Source organism: Ambystoma mexicanum, chromosome 1q, assembly GCF_040938575.1.
Source record: "Ambystoma mexicanum isolate Mex_15411 chromosome 1q, UKY_AmexF1_1, whole genome shotgun sequence".
Lineage (NCBI taxonomy): Eukaryota > Metazoa > Chordata > Amphibia > Caudata > Ambystomatidae > Ambystoma > Ambystoma mexicanum.
This window is the reverse complement of record NC_090922.1, coordinates 585,462,274-585,489,828: the sequence shown is the minus strand read 5'-3', so window position 1 is coordinate 585,489,828 and position 27,555 is coordinate 585,462,274. Positions and strand designations below refer to the sequence as shown.

Here is a 27,555-nt window from a genome sequence, read left to right as displayed (position 1 = left end):
CGGGCTGCCCAGGCTGCAAACTTACTATTGGGCCAGCCAGATGGCGGTGGTAAATGACATGCTCCATGGGGAAAGGAACCTGCCACACATCAGAAGGTTCAACACTAACAGTACGACAGCGCCCCTGGAACTCCTGTACTGCGGCCTGGGCCGCACATCAGCTCCTAGCATGGAAATGCATATCACATGAATCTGGGCGGAAGCACACCGTCACGTAGGCTGGGAATCGAAACTGACGCTGACCCATCCGCTGTGGAACAACATTCTTCTCCCCGAGTTACAGAAGCTGCCTAAATGGCCCGCTTGGCCCAGCGTGGTATCACCAAAGTGGGAGACGTAATAAGAGAGGAGAAACTGGTCCCGTTTGAAACACTACGCTCTGAATTCGCCCTCCCAACCTCTGAAGGATACCACTATACTCAACTGAAACACGCACTGCATGCCCACCAACAGATCATCAGCGACACGCTAGAGTGTACCCCGCTAGAGCGCAACATAGTCCAGTACCAAATAAAAAGAAAAGTCACTTCAACCATGTATAACGTAATCACTTCCTTTGCTATGCCCGAATTCGTCAGCCTGAAGGCCAAATGGGAGAGAGACGTTGGTCCTCTACAACCAGAGGACTGGACAGAAGCTTTGATGTACCCCCGAGAGGCGACCATTTCGTTGAGGCTCCGACTGGTCCAACTTAAGGTCCTACACCGCACTTGCTATCCAAGAGTGGCACTCTTTCGATGGGACAGGGCCTCGGACTTGCGATGCATACGATGCAGGCGCGAGGAAGGAACCTTCTTCCACATCATATGGGAATGCGACAATATACAGCAACTATGGCGGAAATGCTGTGACAAACTGTCCAGAGTCATGGGCAAGCCAATACAAAGGGGGCCAAAACAACTCCTGTTAGGGATTTCCGACGAATGTGATCTGACCCGCTATGAGAAACTGCTCTGGTCAACCGCTACAGAGATACTGAGAAGGAACATTGCGCAGCTATGGGGATCGGAGAGAACACCTAGCTACGACCAATGGATCACGGATGTGGACATGTGTGTAATAATGGAACGCAGGGTGTATGCAGCAAGGGATTGCCCACAAAAAGTGAGTAAAATATGGCAGAGATGGGAAGGTGATAGCTAAGTTCCTGAGGCAATGTCATAAGCAATAGGAGCGTAATAGGGGAGGAGACTATGGGCTAACGAGCCCGATACACAGAAGCTGTTTCCTGTGATCCCTCATTGAAGAATAGATGGAACAAGGGGTGGAGGCCCCATCCACCTTTGTCCCCCTTTATTGTTTTACCCTCTGTTTTCTTCCTACCCCTGCAATGCACAGTGTTATTTATAATGTTTATGCATGTTTGGAAAATCTAATACAATTTTTTGATTACAAAAAAGTGTTTTTTTATACCTTAGCAAAGTTATAAAACAAAGGAATAATAGGCTAGCTTTAGGCGAGCTCTACCCTCCTTCTAAACAAAATAAAGAATGCCCCTACTCATGGAAGACCATTTGAGGAATGACCCTGAAACTAATACAGGCAGTGCTTTCTTTTATACCGATGCATTGCCCACTGTCATTATTGGCCCAGTTATTGTGGCACATCAAACTTTGGGCTGAGCAACCTGGTGGCAGGCTACAATTACCCAGAGCATAATTTGTTTATGCGTTTATGCATATATAGGAATTATAAAGCAGAAACATTGGTGGCGAACTCTGTGCACGGAAGACACACCCAGCTAAACTACAAGGATAGCAAAGGTAGGGGGAGTCGGTAGGGGGCACCAGATTGTGGGCAGGGGTTAGGGTTGAGTCAAGTAAACACTGGTTGGGAAATGTTCTTTGAAGAGTAAGGGCTTCAGGTCCTGCCTGAATTGTTGAATGCGGGGGGCAGTGGTATCCACATTGGTAACTTGTTCCAGAGACCGGGTGCAAGAAAAGGCCTGTTATCTAGTTGTTTTCCCTGTTGCGATGCTTGGTTTCTAGTCTCTCGATGTTGTGGCTTAGGGTGGTATGTTGGCATCTGCAGATGGTGTTTCTCAGCCAGGAAGGGATGCATGCTCTCTTGAACATAATGAATGCTTGAAAGTGTAGCCAGTGCACCGACGTGAGTATGAGGGTGATGTGAACTTTTTGAGTCCTTTGATGAGAAATGCTTCATTCTGCTGGTTGGCTTTCAGTGGGCCAAAGATGGAATCTGGGACTCCTGTGAGCAGGGTGTTGCCACTGGGTACACTTGAGTGGACCAGAACTTGAGTCACTGTTGTGAAACACTTGGTGGGGGTGAAGGCCTTGACGTTGTGCAGGAGAGCAAGCTGGTACAATGCTGTTTGGGTCTTCTTTTTGGCGATGTGGTTTTTGAATGAGAAGTCACAGTCAATGGCAAAGTGGAGAGATTTTGCGCTGGGTGAGGGTTGAGGGATACATCTGTCAAGCTTCATATCTATCAGCCAATTCTAGACTTGGGCCTGCTTGGTGAGGTTTCTTAGGAGAATGAATTAATTGTTTGTTAGATTGTGCCTCAGTAAGAGGCTTGAAATGTATGCTTCGATGAGGGACAGGCAGATCTTGGTAAAGCTGCATGTTACCTGCTTGGTGTATCTTGGCATTGGTATTGGTAGGGGGTACCCCCAGAGTTTGCATGTATGGGTATAAGATGAAAGGTACATGTTGGAACCTCATTGAATTCTGAACTTTACTGGGTGGACCTGGGGTCTGATGTGACACATCTGTACAAGCCTGCATCTTTTGTAGAGGTGGTTGGTGAACCCCACGCCGGTTTGAGGTGGGGGCTTCAGGGTGAATGCTATCAAAGGCGGCAGAGAGGTAGAGTTGGATAAGTAGTCAGGAATACTGTTGTCCAGATGGAGAGCGTTGTTGATAACATGGATAATGTCTGTCTCTGTGCTGCATCTCAATGGTCTTCTCAATCACTTTGCCTAATGATGGGACTATAATTGGTCGCATCGTTTTAGTCTGGTGTGGGTATCTCAGCAGGAAGAGAGCCTGTCCTGTTTCACTGTGTCTGGGAAGGTGACTTGTGAAATGCGTTGATTGTTGAGTGGTGTGCGTCATTTAAAGATTTTATTTATACCGCGCCATGGACCCGTAAGCATCTAGGCGTTCAAAAACACAAATAGATGAACGTGAAAAGTTCAACATGGTCAGGAAGGAAGGTCACCATGTCAGGAAAAGTGAGACACTAAGTGAAAAGTAGAGTTTTCAGTGATGAGCGAAAGGGTTTCATATTTTTATCCAAGCATAGGGTGCATGGCAGGGAGTTCCATACCTGCGCTGCCAGCATGGGGAAGGCTCTTCCCAGACCCTTAGCCTTTCAGAACTTTTGGGTGTTAATCAGTCCAAGAGTGGTAGAACGTAGAGTACGTTTAGGCTTGTATAAGGTGATGCAGGCCTTCAGTTAGGCAGGTGCCTCACCGTAAAGGCATTTATGCACAAGGGTGGTTGTTTTGAAATGTATCCAGGCAGGGATGGGGAGCCAATGTAAATATTGCCTGCCAGATGATATGTGCTCACGTCTGGGAATACCCTTAATAATGCAAACAGCATCATTTTGGAGAGTCTGAAGTTGTTGCAAGTATTTTTTGCTAGCCCCAATCAGTAATGCATTACTATAATCAAGACGTGAGAGAATAATGGACCGAGCAACTGAAGAGCAATTTGCCTCAGAAATAAATGGCTTCCTATTCTTGAGTCTCACATAGTGACCGTTTTTGTAATTAGCCTGAGTCTCAGCACCAATTGACGAGTCGAGAAAGACACCCAGTGTCTTAACTACCAAATGTGAAATGTCTTTCACTGTAAGAGACAGAGAATGATGAAAAGTGAGGGGCACTCTTAAGGACAGCCTCTCAGAGCGAGAGTGTGAAAGGGAGTACAGTAGGACCATACACGATACCAAAGAAAGAGAGAAAAGAGGGAGAGTGGAAAATAGAGTGATAACGAAACTGGGGCAATGATTGCATATGGGGGAAGGACCTAGCTAAAGGAAAGGTGGGGGGTCGGGTGGGGTGAGAGAAAGAGTGTGAAGGAAACAGGAAGAGAGGGAGTGACAATGATCAATAAAAGGTTAGAGACAGGAAGAGGACTCAGAGAGAAGGGGTATATGTGACACACTAAGAGGAGGAGAGGAAATAAAATGGCGTGAGAGCTAACATGCATTGTCAACAGAATCAGACAGAGCCCCTCGCATCACCCATTGTACTGACATACAAATGAGGAAAGGCAGCTGGGCCCTGGGAATGTGAGGATGGCTTTTCTCAGAGCCTTTTACTGCCAATCTCCTACATTGACATTAACAGTTTTTTTCTAGACTTTTGCCATTTTTCAACCTTGATTTCTATGGCCGCCTGTCTGGTCCCAATCTACATTTCTCAGAGGTAATGTCTGTTGCTGGGCAGATGTGGTGGGGTAGGTAGCTGGTTATCCACGATTGGGCAGCCACTCCCAGTTTAAATGGTGCAGATTCTTCCCAGTGGTGGGCCGGGTGAGCCCCAGCCCAGATCTGTGGATATGAGGAAAGGTACTAAAGCATTCTTGAAGGTACTTAATGGAACCAAGAGTCTGAAGAGAAAATATATCGGAGAGGAAAGCTGAGTGACTTCTGCTGACGGATCCTCCACATCATCTCCTACGACCAAGGGAGGCCATTGTCAGTGCCTCTCTTGCCTCGAATAGTGGGCCTATCCAGTTTCTTGTCCAGCAATTCTGTTCTGCCATCAGTGTACTCTTATAGGATCTATGGAGCAACCAGGGAACTGAGCAGATATCAAAGGCGCATCAATGCCACATTGAAAACCATCTCAATCTGAAGCACGCGACTGGGCAGATCCTCGACTTGTGGCCCAGGAACCTCCCTCACCTGCAGCAGCTGCTGCCCTACATTGAGGGAGCCTGTGTCTGCTGTCTGGAGCCTGTGTTTCAATATGACCAAGACCCACACCTGTTGACTCCTGAAGGGGATTTTGTCACCAATTCTTCATTCCTGCAGTGTCCTGGGGGCAGGGAAGGGGGGTTGTCTTTCATCATGGGATTAGCAGCAGTCTTCGTCCAAGATAATTTGCCCTGCGCATCTGAGGCACCTCTGGAAACACATCTGCTTTGGAGACCAGACCACCACTAGCCGGACCCAAAACCAACACCTATTTCAGACATTCCACCTGAGACCCCTGGAGCACCTGGCACAGAGCCAATGGCACGAGTAGTACCTACCTGGAGTGGTAGTTTTTGGACTTGGCGTTCGGGGGCCGAGTGCACATAGCGTTCTTAGTGGCACCCTCTTTCCACAGGGATTCAATGGGCACACTGCCCTTACCTGACCATGGGCAGGGGAATTCTCCTCTGAGATTCCTCCCCATGGCCCCCCTAGTGTTTACAAATTGAGGCAGACTCCTTCCTTTTGCAGAAGCTGATTTGCATAAAGTGTGACTTTACTGTTCAAATAACTTACCTGTGAGCTTTGGACAAGTCCTGTTTAATGGGGACATGTGTGCCTGTGAGCTTTGGACAAGTCCTGTTTAAGGGGGACATGTGTGCCTGTGAGCTTTGGACAAGTCCTGTTTAAGGGGGACATGTGTGACTTCCTAATCTCTATGCAGGTACTTGTCTGTGCACTGATTCTGTTAGAACCTTGAAACCTCACCTGACTAGCTAAGGAGTGCTTAATTGTAATGTAACTTCCTTATAAAAATACATTAACTTATATTTGTTTAACCACTTTTCATCTCCACCACTTTACTTGAAATAGTTGTGCCATTGCCATTCCTGAGTGCATATTACTGTATGCAAGTGTAAAGTGGTATGTAGTCCCACTCCTTTGGGGCTACCTTCTGTGTAGATATCAGTGTGTGTGTTATAAAATATCCTTACATTTTACCTGCACACATTTTTGCCTAATTGTGCATCTTTACACATCTGTGTAGGCCTCTATTACTTGACTATCTCTAAGTGTTGCTACTTGTACTTACATACGAAACCCTTCATCTCCTAGGCCTACGCCTTAGTGCTCAGCCTACACTACCATAGGAATGGTTGGTTTGAAGAAAAGCGTGAAACACCCTTGCATAACCAATAGGTTGGCCTTCCAAAACCTCACACCAGTGTTGGTGTTGAAAGTCCCTTCTAATAGCAATCATTAAGAATTCAATACATTGTTTATTTCTCAGTTCAGAGCATACTCATATCTTAACTTTAATAAAATACATCAATGCTTTGCATAATTCATTCCCTATTTTTCAAATCGCGCCATAACCATGAATTTCTCAATTAACAATCACCTCTGCATTAAAACCACGAATCAGAATTCATATTTGTTCGCTTAAAAACATCAATAGCATTAATACGAATAAAGGTCTTACAAAAAGTAAAATTCAAAAGGAACTGAGACAAAACTTGCCCTATGATGACGAACAAAAGCGAGAAGGACCTTCTCTACAATGAGGGACACCAGGGCTTGGAAAAGAGCGTCTTCCCTGGTACACTAACTCGATAGACCCTCTATCAGCAATGTTGATGGCAAGCGAATCCGAGTGAAAATAATCACCTTGGAGTCATAACGTCTTAAACCTATTCTAATTCACTGTCAATTATTATGTACATGTGGGTGAGTCAAAGAAAATCAATTAGTACTCATTAGTACAACATATCAAAATTGTTGTATCCTTTAATTTATCATAAAACACTCCTTGTTACAAACAAAGGGTGCCGTGTGCAGCCCATAAAGCGACCAGTGCATTGAAACCATATTGATGGCCACATACAGTGTAATGCAGCAACGTGTCCAACTGATAATTACAATATCATCATATTCATTGAGTTATTCTGGTTATAAACATTAAGGCTTTTAACTGCGCCCCTTTTCTTATCAACCATAATTTATGAGGTTGTCACTTAACCAAAAAGAGAGGAGCATAACAATAACCTCAATGAAATCTTAGGTAGTTGACATCAGGAGTGCACCATAATTAAAGTGAGTGATGTGGTGTGAATTAAGGTTTCATTTCTAGTGGGAGAGACTATATTTTATAAATAATCCCTATAGTTAAAATACAAGTAATGAGCATTGACTTTTCTGAAAGTTCTATTACAGAAAGCCTTTGACTCGCTGGAAGGATCAGAGTGAAAATGTCCAACAACATTGTAATGCATGCCTCCTCACCCCAGCACCGGATAATCCCTTGCATATTCGGAAAGCGGTTCAAAGGTTAAGTGTAGAACACAAAGCAGTTTTTGACATTTTCATTTTCCCATGGAGAGAAAGGGGCATCCATTGAGCATGCGGACAGTGAAAGCCGTTGGACGCACACATGATTACAGATATTCATTTTTTGGCTAGGTTTAAATCCGTACAGTAGTTGTAAAGGAATTTGGCACATAAGCACCCCAACCCCGCCCCCCCCATGGTCCAAACAAACTTTTCTATATCTCCCATGGTGCATTGCAACCCTGAGCCTTTTCAGACATGAAAAGCCGCCATTTTTATTTTGCTGGATGTGAGTGATTCTGGCACTAATTCAGTGGGAAAGTAAAAAGGAAAAGTGCTCCAAATGATATTTGCAGGAGGGAAAAGGGTAGTTTCACATCAGGATAGGGGAGAGGAGGGTGGAACAGGACCAAATGTTTAGTTGGGCAGTTTGGGGAGGACCGTAGAGTCCGTTTTGAGGCAGCTTGTTTTTTTTTTTACTGCAGGAATCATGTGCATTATGGGAAAGTGCAGTGAAAAGATGGTAATAGGAGAGGGTCAGGAGAAATGTACACAATTAGAGCAAGATGGGGGTGACTTAAAAGGGAGGCACGGTGCACATGTAGAATGGCAGTGAAGTTAGCAAACACCTTTTGTTATTTTCATTGCACGTTTGCACATTACAGCAGTCTTGGGCAAATGCTACGTTTCCATGGGAACCATTCTCGTGGCAATACGAGACAGCGCCATGGTGATCATGCTTATGTTTCTCCTGGAATTGTTTGTGGGAAACTATTGCGTGTTGGTCATGGTTTTTTTTAACTTAGTTGTTGCAACATGGACATTGGCCATGCGTAAGGCCAGGGCCGGTGGGTTCTGATTTTTTACTATTGAGGGGAATATGAGCGCACAGCCAGAGTCTGTGGTCACTAGCCATGGCTGAAGACCATAGCCAGAGGACCACTCAGTGGCGGCTGGTGAGTTTGAAAGCTGGTGGGGCGTAAAGATCCCCGGGCGAATTTTCGGAGCGAGCGCGCGCAGCGTGCAAGCCCACACCACCCAAGTGGGGTGGTTCTCCCCCTGCACATTTTTTTGAAACTGGCCTCCAAAATATGCTATTTACTGTCCAAAACCCACCAAAATATGACATAAAAAGCATTAGGTTTTACATACTAATGGGCATTATTCTTACGTGTGCAAGTGTGGTGGTGTATTTTACAGCAGCTTGTAAATTTGAGAATAGTAGGTACTATGGTGTATACATAAAGAAATTCATCATTAATGGTAGCAGCTGGAAAATGGTGCAAGTGCCTGGGCATATAATAGCAGTGCCTGGCAAATGCCTAATAATTATAGACAGGCCAAAGCTGTTGGCTTTGCCAATGCTTGTTTTTAACAGTCCTTTAGTGAAAGACATGTATAGCGCTTACAAATCGAGTGGCGGAAGACGAACCTGGTTAAATCATTTTTATTACACCAGGTCTACAGCTCCATCAAGTCATTAACTCTTAGAAGACTGCTTTAAAAACACAGGCAGGCCCTAAAGTACGAAGGTTAATGGTAAGGCTTGAATGAATCGACTCGAGCTCATAGAATTCCCATGAAGAGGAGTTATGGGCGGGGAAGGGAAGGTACTACGAGGAAATGGCCATAGAAATTAGCATGGCCATGGGAAGTCAATGGGAGGGCAAATAACCAAACAGCACCAACAAGCTGTGTGTCCCTCCACATGTGCCATTTCTCCCTATCTGTGCGCTAATGCACACGTTTTGCCTAATAGGTGGTGCAAATAGCCCAAACTAATAAGGCCACCAGTTCATACAATGCGGATTATGCCGCAAATGCCATGCAAACGTGACGTCACTCAGTCATTGTCTAAGTATGGCTGAATTATGTTCTGCATAAAGGAGGTCTCTTACCTGTAGGGGTTTCCCGTGTACTGTAACAAGATGGATGAGAGTCTCAGCAAATTCCTCTGCAATGCATGCCTCCCAGTCCCGGGAGCTGGCAGTGACCCACCTCTCGGCAGAGTGATGTGGCTTTTGATCCCCGTGTACAAGAACTGATAGAAGGGGTCAAGTCCTAAAAATAGAAGTGGGGGGACTCATCTGCAAATGCAGTGGGTTGTGCTGTCGCCAGAAATGACCATATCAAGGTGAAATATGCACATTTCATTAAATTGGCTTTGCATAACCATCCAAATTGCACATGACGAATGGCATTTGTCTTTCATAAAATCAATACACAGACAAAACCAAGAGAAGATATTTGCTTCTAATAGTGTTTTTGAAAACGTTAAAAGGTGTGCATATTTTAAACTCCACAAACCTACACAAATGTTTTCTCTGGAACTTGCAGTACCGAAATGGTACTGCAAGTTCCAACGATAAAGTCCAATGTCCAACATTATAGTGTAATCGGGCTGGGTGCCCTGCCATGCATATGTCCATGAAGGTCCTTTGCTATTGCAGCGGGATCTCCTTCCTACATTCATCGCCACTCGCCACCCCTCCACCCAATTTATACTACCATTGTTGACATACATTTATGGTAGTAGATGCCACGTGCTCAGAGGAGATTGGGGATGGATAGTACAGAATTGTTTGTCTAGCAAAGGTGCTAGAAGTGGTTTCGCGAATGGGCTCAGGCAGGATTAGGGGCTAGGAGATGGACTGTGCTCAGAGGTGTGCGCCCATAGATGGATTTGAAGACAATGTGGAGCATATTCAGGGAGGGGCCGGATGGCAGAGGAGGAACGCATGAAAGCAGCTCTTGGAGAGTGCATAGTTCTGGGGGCAGTGATATAAGAAAGTAAGTTACTTAAATCATCTTTGTTTATTTTTATAGCACGCACCAGCACTTCACGCATATTTGCCTCGTGTAACTACAGGTAGATAGCGAGCAGTGGTGAGTTTTCCATCTCTCTCACGGTGACGAGAGAAAAAGGGAAAATGGTGCTGGCTCAGTTACCCATTGTGAGCGTTAGCTCTGCTTGTCACTCTTGAGAAATGTTCTCAAGATAGAGGAAAGATGGCTCTTTCAGCACACGGGAAAAGAGCGACATATGAAGAGAAACTGAAGGCCTGATTTACAAAACGTTTTCCAATGGAATTGTGCAATTGTAAAACACTTTTGTAAATTAGGTTCTGGCACCCATAGTCAGTGACTGGTGAATATATTTATGAGGACAATCAAAGGCAAAGCAGCCCTGCACAACTCCCTTGGATAGCATTGGACCCTTGGGCACCAGAGGCATTGCTGGGGGGCGGGGGGGAGCTATAGCCCCGTGTCTTTTGGTTGTAGCCCCAGATAGAATCTCAGGGGCTTCAACCAAAAGGCTAGCTAGCCCCGAGTCCTGATAATCCCGACATCAGTGTAGCCCCGGATCTTTGCCAGACCTAGCAACACCCCTGTGGTGTCGTGTCAGAGGTTAAAGTGAATTTGAAAACTGGAATGGATGCAGGTACAGGGCACAGAAGGAAATCTCCTCACTCTCTGAATGCAACTATAATTCTTTACAGGGCAACTGCGCTCTCCTGATAATTGCACAATTTGGAAAGACATTTTAAAGCATATTTTAGCAAGTTTGTGTGGCGACTGTTAAACAGATGTCTCATGTTTAATTGGGATAGGAATTCATGGAGAGAGGATGGGACTGACAGTGACTCTGGAAACATGTACTTTGTGTGTATTTACTTGTGTGAGGAGCTTCCCCATGCAAAGAGGTGAAACTCCTCAGGAAAGACAATAATTGTTGGTTACAAATATCACCCCAGTAAGCTTTTACTCCTATGCTCCCTCTCTGCTTGTGCTTGCCAGCACCTTTATATGCGCAACTCACCCTTTCCATTGATATTGCCATTGTGCCCCGGGTGACCCTTAACTGAGAGTTGAAAAAGTACTCCAACTCTCGTGACACGAGTGACCTACACATGTACAGTGCCTGTGTGATAACGAGGGGTGCCGGTAATGCACCAGTACATCTAAAGCACGGGGGAGTTATGCCCGTGCAACAGCCCTGACTTTAAAGGAGCTCAACCCATAACGTGCCAAGAACTTTGCAGTGTCCCATCCAATGAACAACCCAAACAGGCCCTGCTTCGCTTCCTACGTGGCCACATGACAATCAAACCTTTCCTAATCGTCCTCACATTGTTATCCTTATTGTCATTTTACAGACCTGTAGGTTAGTCAAACTTCATAGATTTAAAGCAAAATAATTTCCACACTTATATTAATGTAGTCTAATACTAAACTCTGCGTGTATTCACCCAAACACCTAATTTTCCCATTATTATATGTACATATAATTTAAGAATAATTATACACACAAAGTCACTGGGAATGTACCTTTATTAATAACCAACCTTCATTATAATACATAGCAAGCAGTAAGTTTGTTCGCCACATATAACATTACATTCCTTCTCAATATGCTGCACAGAAACAGAATGCTTTCAAGAAATAAAAACGTGTGCTTGTCTTATGAAATTCACTCCCTTTACCTGCCATAAATAAAAGCTACGAGCTCCAAAACCGGACGGGATCAGTCCCGTTCAGGCGGGATGTACATTTCAGTTACCAACAAAGCATGTTTACACAAAATATTAACTCCAAACGCCATTATGAAATCCGAATGTAAACCAATTGCAACCTTTATTGACAACCATATTTAATCGAATCCAGGCATCACATAAATTCACAAAACCCACTTCGAAATTATTATCACAGTTATTTGGCAACAATGCACAGTGCCATAAAAACACAGAAATTGCTCAGCCCTGGGAATCCTACACTTATCGCAAACAAAGCACCATGCTATGCTGAAGCGTATGGGAAAGCTGGCCTGCTGCCTGGCCGCGTGCATGCCGCTGCAGTGCACGCGACGCGCACACACAAATAGATGATTGTTATTCAGTTAAGTAACTGAATAAAAAAATCATTTTTTATTCTGTGCAAGCGCCGATGCAGCAGGGCAGGCCGACCAGGCCTGCCAGGGTCTGATGCAGCAGGACAGGCCCAGTCAGGCCTATCCCTGAATCGGGGCCCAGGTCTGCCAACTGCCCCACAGGCCCCAAGGTGTTTCCAGCACCGGACGTTGCTGAAGACACCTTGGGGTCCGCAAGCAGTCGGGTACCTCTCTGGCACGGTCACACCATGCACAGCACAACAGGCTTCTTTCTGAGTCGGGCTGGGCACCTCTCTTGTCAAAGACGAGAGAAGGGCACTGCCCGACTCAGAAAGAAGCCTGGCTTCTAATGCAGGCAACCTTAGTGACACAAGGCCCTTGCCTACACGGTCCCTCCAGTCAGCACTGAAAGACGTGTAGGCCCTGGCTTGCATGCCTTTCAGTGCTGACTGTGTAGGGGCCGTGTTACACACACGCCCGAAACAGGGGGTACTAGTAACTTACCGCAGGCAAGGGCTCAGAGCTGTCTCTCTCTGGTCTCAGCAGGTCTTGTCCACTCGTCGCTCTCGTCGGGAAGAGAAGTGTGAAGGTGGCACAGGCGCACGTACACACCCTGCGCCACCTGCATAGATACAGTAATGTCATTGGCTGTTTGCCAGCCAATGCAAGGTTTGTCATTGGCTGGAAAACAGCCAATGACATTACTGTAGCTAGGGGGAAGGAATCTTCAGTGCGCTGTTTGCGCACATTTTATGCTGGCGGGGCCAACCCTGAAGTGCCCCGCCAGCCTGCTAATTAAAGGGGCTACGTAGAGTGCGTGGAGCTACAAGCTCCACGCACTCTACTATTAAAAAAGAAGAGTAAATTGGGACGCGCCCCGCTATGAAAGCCGGGCCCAGCCCTACACAGTCACAGACATACACATAGCCTAGCCTTGCCACAGCGCCCCCGCGCTGTTGGCAAAGGAAATGCACCTTCTAGAACCTAAAAGAGATTCAATCAGAGAACTTCTCTGATTGAATCTCTTTTAGCTTCTCTCTTTCTTTCTGGGGGGGCGGCGCCCGGCCGCCCTATGATAGCAGCCGCCACTGGGACCACTGACTTTTATTCCAATTGTTAGTGGACAGTGGCTATGGCCAGCGCCAAAGGCCATTGTAAGTGGGCCCTCGATAACAAAACCCTTGAAATTTGGTGAAAATACTTCCATTAAGAGAGAGTTAAGATAAACCAATGTAATGCAACAAACTCCATGAAAATAGGCAGTTGTGGGAAGTGGCAACAATCTTAAATCAGACACCCCCGCTAAGCCCAGTGTTGCTCAGCCCATGAGCACATACATGAGCTCACAGCAGGAGGCAACAATGAGAGCAAAACTGGCATCATGGGTGACATCTATGTAGAATGAAGACAGCCGTTCCTTCCCACACGCATCGAAATTAATGGGTTTTACTGATTTTTTTCAAACCTTTTTAAACCCACTATAACTTTCTTGGTGTTGTGTTTATATATATATATATATATATACTCGCTGAAGTACACGGCTAATTTTCAGATTTGTAAATCTCTGATCGGTAAGTCTCCCTTCAGTTTCTTCAGCAGTTTCATTGCTTTTTTTTTTTAGCAGTACCAATTCTCAGATCAGTGAGTCCTGCCTCAGGTTCTTCAGCACTTTCATTGTTCTGTGTCAAAACATGTTGAATTCAATCAGCTTCATGGTCTTGAGATCTTCCTTCTTCAGAATGTTGATCATGTTTCAGCTTCCATGAGCACTTCCTACAAATGACCTGTAGATGGCAGTGTAATACCACAAAACATAATGCCGAAAAAAACAAAGCTGAAAAACGAGCCAGAGAGAGTTGCATTAATTCGGCAATGGCAAACAGAATATTCCATGCAAATTTCATGACACCAGACCTCACTGTTCATGAGGAGTTACATCCCCAAGAACGCCACATACAAACCCCCAATCACAACTTTGTTTTATATATATGTATATACATGTATATATGTATATACATATACAGGGTGGTCCACCATAAAGAACCACGCGACTCTGATGACAAGTCCAAGGGTGTTTATTTTGATTTACAGACTGATTTGATGTTGAACAAGAACATTTTCTATGATAGTCAGGGCTTAGGGTTTTTGGTGCTAGGGCCGTCCTTCTCTGGCTCAACTTTTCCTGGGTTTTCCTTCTCCCTAGCCCAGGTGTCCTTATCAGGGATGTTAGTGCTTTCCAACAGTAACTGTGTCTGTTCTATTTCTAAGACTGGTGGTGGACGCCCTAATACGATGTGTGACTCCCTAGGGATCTTCTAACTGTCCCTCACCTATCCCCGCTTAGTAGTCCCGGAGTATAATGTATGGTGCCTTCTTCCACCCAGCGTCCCATTTACTCCTTTCAGACCCTCTTGAATCTGACCCTTCGCTATACCGCCTCTTAAGTTGTTCTCTTCCCACAATGTCACTGTACCTCCAACCTCTGACTACGCTTTTCCACCTCCACCCTTCGATCTTACTTCCTTTCCCACTCATGTTCTTACTAAAGTTTGTACTTTCAACTACCCCTCTGTCTCTGTTATCTTTTCCCTCCTTCCTCTCCTTTTATACCAATAGCTACTCTTATTTCCCCACTCACTGTCGCTGTACCCACTCTCTGTCTACTACTGCTCCCATTTAACTAATACCATTCTCACTTTACTCCTTTAAGACACCCAGGGATATGGCGCCCTGCTCACCCCTCTATTACCAATTACCACTCTACCTCTTAACTCATTCACTCGCTGCTCCCACTGCCTACTTTACTTATTCCCAACTACTCCTACTCTGCTCCATCACTACTTGTACTCTAGCTCTACTACTCACACTCTCCCAGAAACACTCCACAGACCTCCTTAACAATAGCCTCCGCACTACAGTCGCTCTCACCTCCTCTGGTCCTTCGGACATCGGCTGTTTATCCTCACTCAACTGCAGCCCACACCAAACAACTCCCATGCTCCCTCTTATGTATCCCTCCCCCTCTCTGGATTGGCCACTTAACCTACCAATGGCTTACCTTGCTCTCATGGGGGTCATAGGGGAGAGCTGGGGGGGGGGGTTGCATAAGGATGTTAAGCCCTGCCCCGTTTTCTATGCAGATTTGCTGTATAAGGAAATGTATCCTGGTGAGCTGGCTCTTCTCCTTTGCTGGTCTATACACTTTCTTGCGAGGATGTTGTGCAGCACGACGCCAGGTCCTGCCATGGTACTGTCCTGGCAGGTAAGGAAATGATAGAAGGAGGTCTGTCTATACATTCTCTGGCATCCAGGGTTTTGGGGTCCGTCTCCCTCCCACCCCTGACAGGGCTGGATCAGTGGCCCTGTCACAATATATACTCTGATGAAGCCTTGACAGTGAAGCGCGTTGGTTGACTCACCCGAGTCCTTTTTGTGTGTGTGTGTGTATATATATATAAATATATATATATATATAAATATAATTATATATATATATTCTCTGTGGCAGCACAGAGATGTATCCTCACCACAGTCTGCTCATTCCCTGCACCTACCTCACATTCATATTGCAAAATGTAGAGAGTAAAATGGATATCCTACCTTCACAGAGACAGCAGAAGAATGCTGCAAAGGCTGGAAAGAGGGCCTACGATCGTTTTTTTATAAAGAAGTCAAGGGTGGGGGGGAGTATGAGAATCTAGTGAGTGGAGGGATGGCGGGGGCTGGGAAAGAAACATCTATATACATCTAATGTAAACATGATGCAGGGCGTCAAGGAGAAATTAGGTAAAACGATTGAAAAACTACATCCAGTATTTTACATGGACAGATGAAGACCCCCATTAACATTATGAATTGATGAATATATTCTATTTGTTCTAATTATCATTTGCGATTCCACTTTTCTGAGAATCAATTTCCACCCATTTTGAGTTCCTTTGGGAACTTCTCATCAAAGAACATCAATCCATTCAGATTCGCCTGATGTTTCCTGGAAGTGGACTGCCATAGAATACTGAGGGTCTGATTTACGGGATGCCTCTGACATGCTCCTGTTTCTTAGCTTTTAGCGTTCTATTGGTACTACAAATATACATCCGATAGCAGTAGCACACTACAATATAAACTATCAAAAAGAAAAATCCCACTCAGCACTCCCGTGCAAAATAAGAAAAGTAAATACCTATTCATGGTATATCTTACAACAGTGTTACAAGATGAATGTGTGAGTTATGGATTTTCTTGCAATTGCCAACACTTGTGAACATGCTTGTGTTTCGCCCTTCTAAGCCTTCTCAAGGCTGATCAAATTCCTGTAAACACAATTCTTTTTGGTGTGTTAGCTTAGTTACGATTCACTGAATACAGGAGCTGTGTTGTAATCCACAGGGATTGCTGTGTACATGTAATCTAGGTCTCCTTCTGGATGACATCACAGGTGGTCAACAGAGTGTCCAAGTATTTCTTGACATATTTGGGGTAGTGTGAAAGCAACCCCTGATCTCTGTCACTCTTATGTATTTTATGAATGTTATAACCAGATGGGCGGGTGAGCCAGTGATGCGGTATGGTGATATGTTTTCAGTAGGCAGGTATAAATCACACCCAAATAAATAAATACATTATACAGACTTAATTATTTTCAAGCCCTCATAACTACCAAATTCTGGCTATAGAGAGGAATTTGATGCTGATTATTACTTGTCTGATTTTAGGATGCATCTTCCCCTCTTGCTGCTTGCCAGTGTTTTGGGTGCGGTGACGGCCCAGCTGGAGTACCCTGATGTATGTGTGGCGAAGCTCAAGGACATCCCAGTGAACCCAATGTGTACCTACCGCAACCCAGAGAAGAAGCTACCAGAGGCCGAAACCGAGAAGCAGGATAAACTCCCGGACTCAACCAACCCCCGAATTTGGGAGTTGTGCAAGGCCAACTGCAGGTTTGCTCATGAGTTCTACAAGCACCTGGCAGACTCCAAGAGCAGCTCAGAAAATGTCTTTGCGTCACCGCTTAGCATCTCCCAGGCCTTCACCATGACCAAGCTGGGGGCCTGTGGCAACACCTTGAAGCAGATTATGGAGGTGAGTCCAGTCCATCTGGCCTTCTTATGTCTCGTGAATACACGTATGATAGACAAAGGGCCTCATTCCGAGATTGGTGGTAGTCATGGCGCTATTTGCGGGAATGGGAATGGGGAATGGTATTTTCAATGGGGACTTATTGGGAAATACCATTCCCCATTCCCATTTGAGCCCCAATAGGGCTCAATGGGAATGGGGAGGGTGCAAATAATGGGCTCGCGTATGTCAAGCCCGTTATTTGCGCCCTGGTCCCTTAACGGGTCCCGTCCACAACGCCAGGTCAGACCAGGCGTTAAAGGAGGGACCCGCTAAGTGACCTTGTAGTAGGGCGGTAAGGGATTAACGGCTCCGGTCTCCTTACCGGTGCCCAGTATCCCTTACCGCCCTACTCGGAATGAGGCCCATAGAGTAATAGTCTGAGACTGTCTACTAAATAACAATATATTACCTGAAGTAGGTTTTGTATGAGCAAACAGATCGTCTGGGCACATTTCTCAAGGGATACGCAGGCCTCTTCTCATGCTAGCTTTGGGTAAAGGAACACTGTGAAGCAGAACATGCGCAAATGGGTGTTGTGCAACATTAAGCAGTATTAGTCCCTGATGTGTTTGCCTCTTGCTTTCTTCGCAGGTTTTCAAGTTTGACACGCTTTCAGAGAAGGCCTCTGACAACATTCACTTTTTCTTTGCCAAACTTAACTGCCGGCTTTACCGGAAAGCTAACAAGACCTCAGTGCTGGCATCGGCCAACCGCTTATTTGGCGAGAAGTCCCTCGCCTTCAACGAGACCTATCAGGAAATCAGCGAGATTGTGTACGGCGCCAAGCTCTGGCCGCTCAACTTCAAAGTACGTCTTTCAAATTCCAAGCTTGAAAACAAAGGTTGGGCAAAAAGTTGGAAATACTCCTGGCGAGTAGGGGAAGTAACGTTAGAATGAGGAGTCATTGAATGGGTATTAAATGCATTACAACATTGGTGTGGAAGCCATCTTGAAAAAACAGTATTTAAAATCAACGAGATCTGTGACAGACAGTGGAGGAAAGGTACCAAAGCAACAGCAGAGCTAGGAACCATTTAAGGTTACTGTGTTGATAGAAGGTATGAAATGGTGGGTGTGATTGTCTATGAATTGTTTTGTTCCTATGTTATTAAACCTGTATGAATCAACAATTCCAGACCAGTGCCTCCTTTGCTAAACCCGAACAGTGAGAACGTTTTTCTACCACCCATTTTCAGATTTTCAGGGTTGCACAACCACTAACCATATGGAGGGGCTACTGCACACAGTCAAAAAATGTCAACCCTCTCTTGAAGGTAGGTAGTGTGGCAGAACGCCCGACAAGGATTAACTCTCAGGAAGGGGTAGAAGGCTGCCACAAAGGAACACATAGTTCACACACGTATCCATGGAAAATGCACTACTGAGATACTGAAAAATGTATACATGTATTATGCTACACATATAGATCTGTATGAGGTTCAGGTATTCAAGCACATAATACAGAGTGTCAAAAATACACAGTATATGTATAAAAACAGTAAATGTCTGGTCACATAAACCTGTCCCACAGCCGAGACAGGAGTGTGGGCAACCCATGATGGGCCAAGGAGCTGATGAGGTGGAGTGTTGGTGCCCCAACCTCATGCAGGCGGCAGCTGCTATCAGCAGCAAAGCCACAGGCAGCGATAGCTGAACAGCCTGGAGAAGGTCCCAGCAGAGAAGGCCCAAGTCAACACTGAAGCAGAGTCTACAGGAAGGCCTCTTACAGCACAAAACGGCAACCGTGCTGTGTGAAGCATTGGTGGGAAATTGCCCCGGCAGGACAGCAGAATGACTTCTTCCAGAATCCTGTGACAAGACCGCAAGAAAGCAAGCAGGGATTGTGAGAACCCTTAAATAAATAACACTATTCAAATAGGTTGGCTAGCACCAGCCCACCAATCACGCAAGAGGGCTAGGTCTAAAGGGGCTCACAAGGAGCCCACGTGGTCACAACAGCCATTTTAAGCCTACCTTGTGGTTGCCCTGAATAAAAGAAGCCCTAAAATACAACATGGGCACGAGCAGAATAGATGTGATCCCCAATGTCTTCCTAAAATTTACATTGGTCTACCATTGCAGCAAAATGGCTTGCACCCCAGGTGAAGCCAAATGTAAATTGCAGTTGCCACTGGCCTACTCCCTGAAACCAATATGGGATGATAGATGTACCCTATGGCATAAATAGTGCATTGAAAAGCTCCATGGAAATGGGAATCGTATGGGTGACTCGGGATCATATACTTAAAATGAGTCAAAAAGCATTGCCATGGCAGGGGAACATCGTAGAAGTCCATCTGACTCCCAAACATAGGACAGTGATACAAAAATAAAGGAGAGAAAAATCAAAAGCTAGAAGGGACCTCGAAAGCAGCCCTAGAATTTCCTAAAATATGAATTCTGTCTTATCAATATGACTAACTTTTGCCATCAGTGTTCCCTTCTTGCTCCCAGAGAGATCACATCTGTGCCCCTAGACCCGATGTCTCACAGAGTGATATGCACACCTGTGACAGGCGCTCCCTTTATCCAGGCACCATCAAATAAAGGCACGCACCTTTTAAGCACCATGGCATTCCAACTGACATGAAGACTCAGGGATTCAGCAGCTTTCCAGAGTACTGCGTAACTAACATTGCACCCTCCAACAGATGCAAAGGTTTTCTTGAACTACTCACCAACAGTATATGCTAACTTTATTCAGGGAAGCCTTTTTTTAATGGGCGTGACGGCTCTGGAAATTGGAGAAGTCACACAAGTAGGATCATTACTGCAATCTCCTTAATCCGTCAGAAATGGGAGGGGGAGAAGTATAGTGGATCTTAGGAGATGATCTGTCACTAGTGGAAGGGTCACGTCATTTTCAAAATGTGCCCCACCCAAATTCCTGCAAACAAGTCACTTTGTGAACTGACATCAGAATGCCTATCACTTGTTACATCAGCTGAAAATGGCCCCTTACAGAAGGCTTCAAATGGACCAATCCACTGTGGTAAAATTACTAAGTAAGGGAATGAAACTCCTCTAACCCTCACCGTTGAATAATTTTTTCTTGAACCACATTGCCGAGGATTTTATTGGAACTTTCTTGGGGAAAAATCTGCCAAAGGTCCCCAGCCATTGAGATAAATATAATGATTTCCAGGAGCATACATGCAGGTTTAAATTGAAAAATACAGATACCAATGTCACTGTGTAACCTATGAAGTCCCCTGCCCCCAGGAATCTTCAACCTCTGTAGGGAAACACTAGGGGAACTCTTAGCCACTGTGGTAGGCCGGTAGAAGGAGACGGACAGTTTCTGGCATTCTTGAAGATGTTTTGAAATAATAAATCAAAAGGCCTCCCTGTCCCTAATCTGTGAATTTCCCTGCCTAACAAAATGAACTAGGGTGCTCGTCATCTTTTGTGAAGTCCAAAGCAAACAGTCTATCCTCCATCCAAAACTAAGCTGCACTGGCATTACCACTAAGACAAAACAAGTTAAGTCCAGGAGAATGACTCCCTTCTCCTGGATGGGCTTCCCCACCCTTAGTACATAATTGTTAGATCGATTTTGGCTTTCTCTTGTATCAGCTTGTTGGACTTTTTCAAGTCTTTGGTTTCACTTTCTCTTGAATGTGTAAACTTCTGCTTAGCATTCTTGGCCTTATAATCTGTCTTATTATGATTTTTTTTTAAGTGTCTCTGAAATTCTCGCTTTCTCTGTTATTTCTGGGTAAATAGAAGCCCGCGCTACGATGTTCCTGTACTCTGTATTCTTATGGTTGTTTAGCTCCTCATAAGTAAGATATCCGATATTAGGATTCTCCTTTTCTACTTTACTGAGTTTCTCTTTGGGGCAAGTATAATAGACCCAATAGTTATTCTTATCTTCTTGACCATTTTGTGTATTACTGAGACGAGAAAGAGGAGTCCCAATCTCTTGGTTCTCTTTCGTGTCACTTGGAGGAGTAGCATAAGTCCTGTAATAAGTCTCACTTTCTCGGCTCTATCTCGTATCACTTGGACAACTAGGATGAGTCCTGTGAGGGGTTTCACTAGGCCTCATTATGGGTCTGGCGGTAACCCTGCCGGTAACAACGGCGGGTTGCCCCCAGTCCCCAAAAAAATTACCAGTGCCCGATTTCCCGATAACACCGGGGTATTACAACCTCAGGGGCTGGGAAGTCAGGCGCCAGTCATTTTGTTAGCCCCCATTCCCATGGAGTCCATTCCCATGGAATCCAATTGGACTCCATGGGAATAAAGACACAGGTGCACCGTTAACAACAGTGCCTGTGCCCTGTGAGAACTCTACGAGGTCTGACCCTGGCAAGGGGGGGCGGTACCCACCTGCAGAGTTGTACTGTGCCGGTCCATTACCAATACTGCCGATACGCTTACCGGCACCGTTGTTACCAGACCGGCACAGATGTAATGATGCCCACCGTCATGGTTCTTTCTTGTATCACTAGGATGAGTAGGATAAATCTTCTGATGAGTTTCACTCTGTCGGTTCTTTCTCATATCACTAGAACGAGTTAGATGCTGCTACTTGTTATGCACTCCAGGGTCTCCCGCTGTTCCAGTTACCTTTTTTCCCACGGGTTGGCGTCATCAGGCCTGCATCCAGGATAGGGACGTCTCTTCCTTTGGTGAAGACGGCTTCTGCTTTCCCTCCGACTCTCTCTGCTTCTTGTCCGCGGCTCCACGTTGCCAGCGTTACAGCTGACTCTGCGTCGTTGCCAGACTGCACACACCACCACTTACGGGTCACACCACCACTCACGACTTGCTCTCTTGCTTGGGGTTTTCTTCCTCTGCTCTCCTCGGCCTTCAGTTCTCTTGATGCTTCCTGCACACGCCAGCTAGCTGCTTCCTCCCTGCAGAGGATCTCCCAATCTCGGTCAGCTTCCACAACACTCCTGATTTCAAACTCCCGGGTTTCCCGCTTGCCGCCACCCATATGGAGAATATATTGCGTAGCTGGCTCACCTCCCTAGCCTCACAAGGTAAGGCTCCCCGGAGAGAAGTGACTGAATCCCATGATTCGTCACACCACCCTTAACATCCAGATGTACTGACAGGCTGATAGCAAGTAGAACGGTTACCAGTCAATTGGTCGAAAACATTTGGTCGACAGGACAATTGGTCGACACCATTTGGTCGAATGCCAAATGGTCGAATTTTTTTTTTTTTACCCCTTTTTTGGTTTTTTTTGGGGGGGTCCCCCCCCAACCCCCTTTTTTTTCCCCACACGAAAACCCACAAAACACATATATAAAAAAAAAAAAAAAAATTCGACCATTTGGCATTCGACCAAATGGTGTCGACCAAATTGCAGTCGACCAGTTTGTTGTCGACCAATTGACCGGACACCAAGTAGAACTACCTAAATCCCCATTCCCTAATCAAGACTGAATTTATCCTCCTTATGAGTGCCAAGAAGCATTTTGATGTCCAAAACTGGCTGACAAAAATTGGACTTTCTGGAATCACATCCCATTTTACCCTGTGCCTGAGGTCTCTTGGATTCACCATCAGTGGCAACCTCTCATTTAAGGGCCATAATGCCATGAAAACTCAAACAGCCTGTTGTATGGTCCCGGTCCTCAACAAAATCCAGCTGTTCATACTTGTCATACCTGCCTCAGGCTCCCGGACTACTGTCCAGGGTATGGTCCTCTCCCACTTAGACAGTGGTAACGCTGTCCTGGCCAGCATTGCATCATCTAATCTGGCCTCTGAAAACTGTTCCCTTTGCAACAGCCCACCTACCTCCATCATCGCCATTCCCAAGGAAATACACGAGCTGCCCACACGGGCCGGCATAATCTTTGAGAGCCTGCATCGTATACATGGATTCAAACACCAATGAACAATCCTGCCTATCTGAAAACCTCATTATCTCTGGAGGCTAAAGGAACACATTGAAGGCACAATATTACCCAGCTTAAAAGAAGGAAGTGGAGGAAAGAGAGGAATAGAAAATAGGCCTACACCTAGTATGGGCCCAGATTATGGGACGACCTTCCGACACACATTAGGTTGCCTGCACCTCAGGAAGGAACTGTAGACTGCTATTTCATAATCAACATGTTGTACTTTGGTTGCAGAGTCAGGAAAAGACCCACTCTTCACTCCTTCCGCTGCTGTTCCTGTTCCTCTTGCAGCCTGCCCACACGCCCTTTTAAATGTGTACCCCTTCTTACTTTGGACTCACCTTCTCCTGTGCATACAGGTGAACATTTCAGAACAGATATTGACCGGCTTGGTATCCAGTTAATATGTCAAAAACATTTTTTCGAATTACAAATATGTCGAAAACATTTTACCAAATTTTATTTTTTAGAATTTATTATTTTTTAATTTACATGGGTTTTTTTGTTTCACGAGTAAAAAAAGGGCTAAAAAAATACAAAAAGGGGGGGGGGTTGCAAAGAAAAAAGAACAAAAAAAATACATTCACATTTTTTTTTTTCGGTGACATGTTTTCGACATTGTGGCATTCGAAAAAATGTCATTCGAAATAGTCACTAGGAACCGACCGGCTCATTGTAAAAACTGCAATATAATGTTCATTCTTCTGCATGTTTATGAAGTGGTGACCAAGGGTGCTAAAGGGGTATTATGCTGTTGGCACAAGAGCCATGTTAATTTACCCTTTCACATTTTTAGATCATTGCCTCGTGCCTACATTCCTTTTCTTCATAAGGAATAAAACCTTTGTCTTCACACATTAGAATGTCAGTCAAGTTTACAAAACTGTTTGGTTCTTCTCTTTAAGTTTTGAATCTGAAGAATATGTATTATTGTTCTTATCTCATGGGATTTTGAATGTACAAAAGGGATCCTGGAAATGCATGTCTGTTTAATGGATTTTGAATGTTTCAAACCGCTCTGGAACTTCTTGTGAAAGACGACACTTAAGAAATATGTAGGACTGTAACACAATTAGGAATGTGCATCACTTTAAAGGTGTTATGAATTTACCTAAGTATCATTAAGTATGGACATGTCTGTTCTCTTTTTCTTTTAACCATATCAAGTTTATGTATTTTTTAAAACTGAAATACACTTTAGTTTTGACTTTAAATGTTAAACCAAAACATCAAAATAAAATTCTTGGGCGAAATGGAAACTGCTTCTAAAATAATAAATGCCTTTGTGTACATGCATCACATGTTCCTTTTATGCACTGGTCTTCTCTGTACCTTTACAAGACTTATGGATCTATTAAAGCCACAGGAATAGAATGGTGATCTGTTTGACTCAAAAATCCCTTTTCTGTTTTGAAGGAAAATCCAGAACTTTCCAGATCCATCATCAACGACTGGGTGGCCAACAAAACCGAGAAGCGCATTACTAATGTAATCCCAGAGGGCTCCATCACTGAGTTCACCACGCTTGTGTTGGTCAACACAATCTACTTCAAGGTATCTGGAATGTACTGAATGTGGATTAACTCTTGGCACGTTTCCCTGTGTGTGTGTGTGTGTGTGCGTGCGTGCGTGCGTGTGTGTGTTCCTGACGCAAGTTGAAAGGAAAGAGAAGGAGGTGGGATGCACCCACAAGGTGTCTCCATGATCTGCCCAGTGCAACAATGGTATGTTTGGTCCTGATCAGCTGTCCACCTGCTTCAAATTCAAAACATACGTGGATTTTTAGTTTTGGTTTCTTGACATTATTCACCAGTAACTACTTTTTTAGCGTAATGTCATTGTTGGCAGCGGTGCGGCAGTCACTCGTGGCTCTTCCTGCAGTGTATGTTTCTGTGAGGTTGGAGTCTTGACGTCTTAGTTGGAATGTGGCTGGATTCAGGGCTTGCTGCCATTCACAGTTGTTACCTGCACACAAGACATCTTTTAGAGGAAGCGAGAATGAGACTGAGAGAGCCAGCCTGCCTCACACCCATGGGCGCTCACCAAGGAAAGTGCCCTGCAGGGGGTACCCTGGCATGAAGAAGAGAGGAAGGGCTGGGGTGGAGCTCAGGGATGTGCAGTCACCCAGAATAATCCTCTGGTAATCCTCTCTCTCCATTTTCTGAATAGAAATTCATTCCTTTGGGGAAAATGTACCTATTTGTTTGAGATGTTTCACGTTCATCCTCCTGAAATATAGTTCAGTCCTCTTTCTGTCATTTCTGCGACCAGAGTTATTTCGTACATTCTCAACTTGATCCAATAGAGTCTCCACCTCATGGGTGTGACCAGAGATGGTTCAGTCATGGCCTAAACATAACCAGTGAATGCAGGAACATATTTTAGCAATAACACCTGATTCGGGGGGCCAGATCGGGTGGTAACATCATAGGGTAGCCAACAGTCCCGTATTTTGCAGATTTTTCCTGCATTGGTGGGTTTTGTTGCATGTCCCGAACACACCCTGTGTGGGCCGCAAAAGTCCCAACTTCGCCTTGGCTCTGGCCTGATCAAAGCCTTTTCAGCTCAGAGTTCCACTTCCTTCTGATAGTTGGAGTTCAGGGCAGCAGAGCAGCTCTGCCAGGTCTCTGTGCAGCATCTTAACACGTTGCTCGGTGTAAACAGCATTACAAGGGAAGTAAGAATGCTGGAGGGAGGAAGGCAATTAGCAGGGACTTTTGTCCCTAAGAAATGTGAATGGGGGTGATGAGAAATGGGAAGGGTACATAAAGCAGCATACTTCTTGAATACCACTATGGTTTCAAACCCAGGTGAGCTTGTTTTGGCTCACATTACTTTGCATGGTGTTACTGGGACCTTTCATACCGGATGTGTAAAATAAAGCTAAAGCCATACTCCTTTTGTTCAACATAATTCTATGACAATTTATATAGTGTAAGTGTAGTTTATGACATGCTACTTTATTATGTTGTGTGCGTTCTTTTCAAGGCATTTTTACAAACAAAGCCTTAATAAATATGCATATAAACTAAACCTGGCAAGATATGTTGCCCCCATCCCATTTTCACCTCCTAACTTAAGTGTGTGATCCTGGGCAAATAATTTAGTCTCACTGTGTCGTATTTGGAGTCAGTGTAAGTGATTCAGTTCATAGCATTGTGAGAAACCTGAGGGCGTCCTCTGGCTCTGGTCAGGTGGCCAGGGAAAGGCCATCGCTTTTGGATCCCGACCCTGGGGGTGGATATGCGAGTGAGGATCACCTACGTGGAGGGGAATTGGGGAATGGAGAGGGGATGTTCTTGTGTGAGACACAGTATTCCCCATTCCCATTTCACATTGAACCTTCAGTCTCAGAAGCCTATATACTGTACTGTCAACCCTCCCCCCTTTTCTGCTTTCCAAAATGCCCTTCGGAAATACCATCACTGTAGAGGGACAAGGAAGAGATCAACTAGGACTCCTCCTTATATTGGCATGTTAAACCACATCAACCTCCTTTTGTCAATACAGAGAAAGGTCAAAGCCATAGCAAAACAGGGACGAAACAACTGGGAATTGGGCCCCCTTCCATTCAGTCTTTTCTTCTTTCACATGCACAAACCTTAAGACTGGGACGAGGAACTCTTTCCAAACAGGCATAGGCATCAGCCTCCCTTCACTCCCCCTCCTCCTGCCAACTGGTGCAACCCTCCCTTGCACCCCTTCCCACCATCTCCGAAGTCACCCCAACCATCCCTTACAACTCCTGATAACTACCCCCCCAAAAAATTCAAGAACCTCTGTAAACTGACTTATCTCCCCATTAGACCACTGCGCCTCCCCTCTTTTAGTCACCTCCCTTTGCATCATCAGCACGTGAGGAAGTCCGAAAAGCGAACTAAGGAAATCAAGGGCCCTGGCAAGGGACCAAGTCCACCTCACGTGTCTTCCTCCTTCGGCAAGGGGGTGTTAAGTCACTTAAATGCTCTCGCTCCCTGCCCTTTGCATCTACCATAATTGTCCTTGATGTCCCAGGAGTCTCTGCCGGGCCTACTCATCTCCCTCCCACTCAGTGTGGAGGCACTCACATCGGCCCCCCATCAAATCATCCATGTCCCGTGTAATTTCTCCCTCCATCACCAATTCAAAGCACTCTCCCTCCCACTGAAACACAAGTGCAAAGGGGTAACCCCAACAATATTTCATTTCCTTCTCCTGCAGCCATCTAGTTACCGGGGCACACATCTTTTCCGCAAGAGCGTGCGGGTCGACAGGTCCTAGAAGATCGCAACCTTAAAATCCTCATAGTCAATGTTGTCCAGTCGCCTCGCTTTCTCCAGAATCTTCACTTTGTCTCCATCGTAGTGCAGACGAGCCAGGACAGAGCGCAGCACTTTACCCCCTCCTCCAGCTCAGTGCACTCTATCCAAGACCACCCTTGGGCCTTCCGTGGAATCCTGGGCCATGCCTATGATCTCTTGA

General features: G+C 45.3%; 1 protein-coding gene across 2 annotated transcripts in view; it reads left to right on the top strand.

The window, feature by feature from the left end:
• Positions 1–27,555, top strand: part of SERPINC1 (serpin family C member 1) — a 209,884-nt gene that overhangs the window by 56,106 nt on the left and 126,223 nt on the right. For both annotated transcript variants that reach the window (XM_069641093.1, XM_069641094.1), the window contains 3 exons: positions 16,825–17,191; positions 17,822–18,037; positions 24,511–24,648. In XM_069641093.1, the coding sequence (XP_069497194.1) occupies positions 16,826–17,191; positions 17,822–18,037; positions 24,511–24,648 (720 nt within the window). In that variant the 5' untranslated portion in view covers position 16,825. The remainder of the gene's footprint in view (positions 1–16,824; positions 17,192–17,821; positions 18,038–24,510; positions 24,649–27,555) is intronic.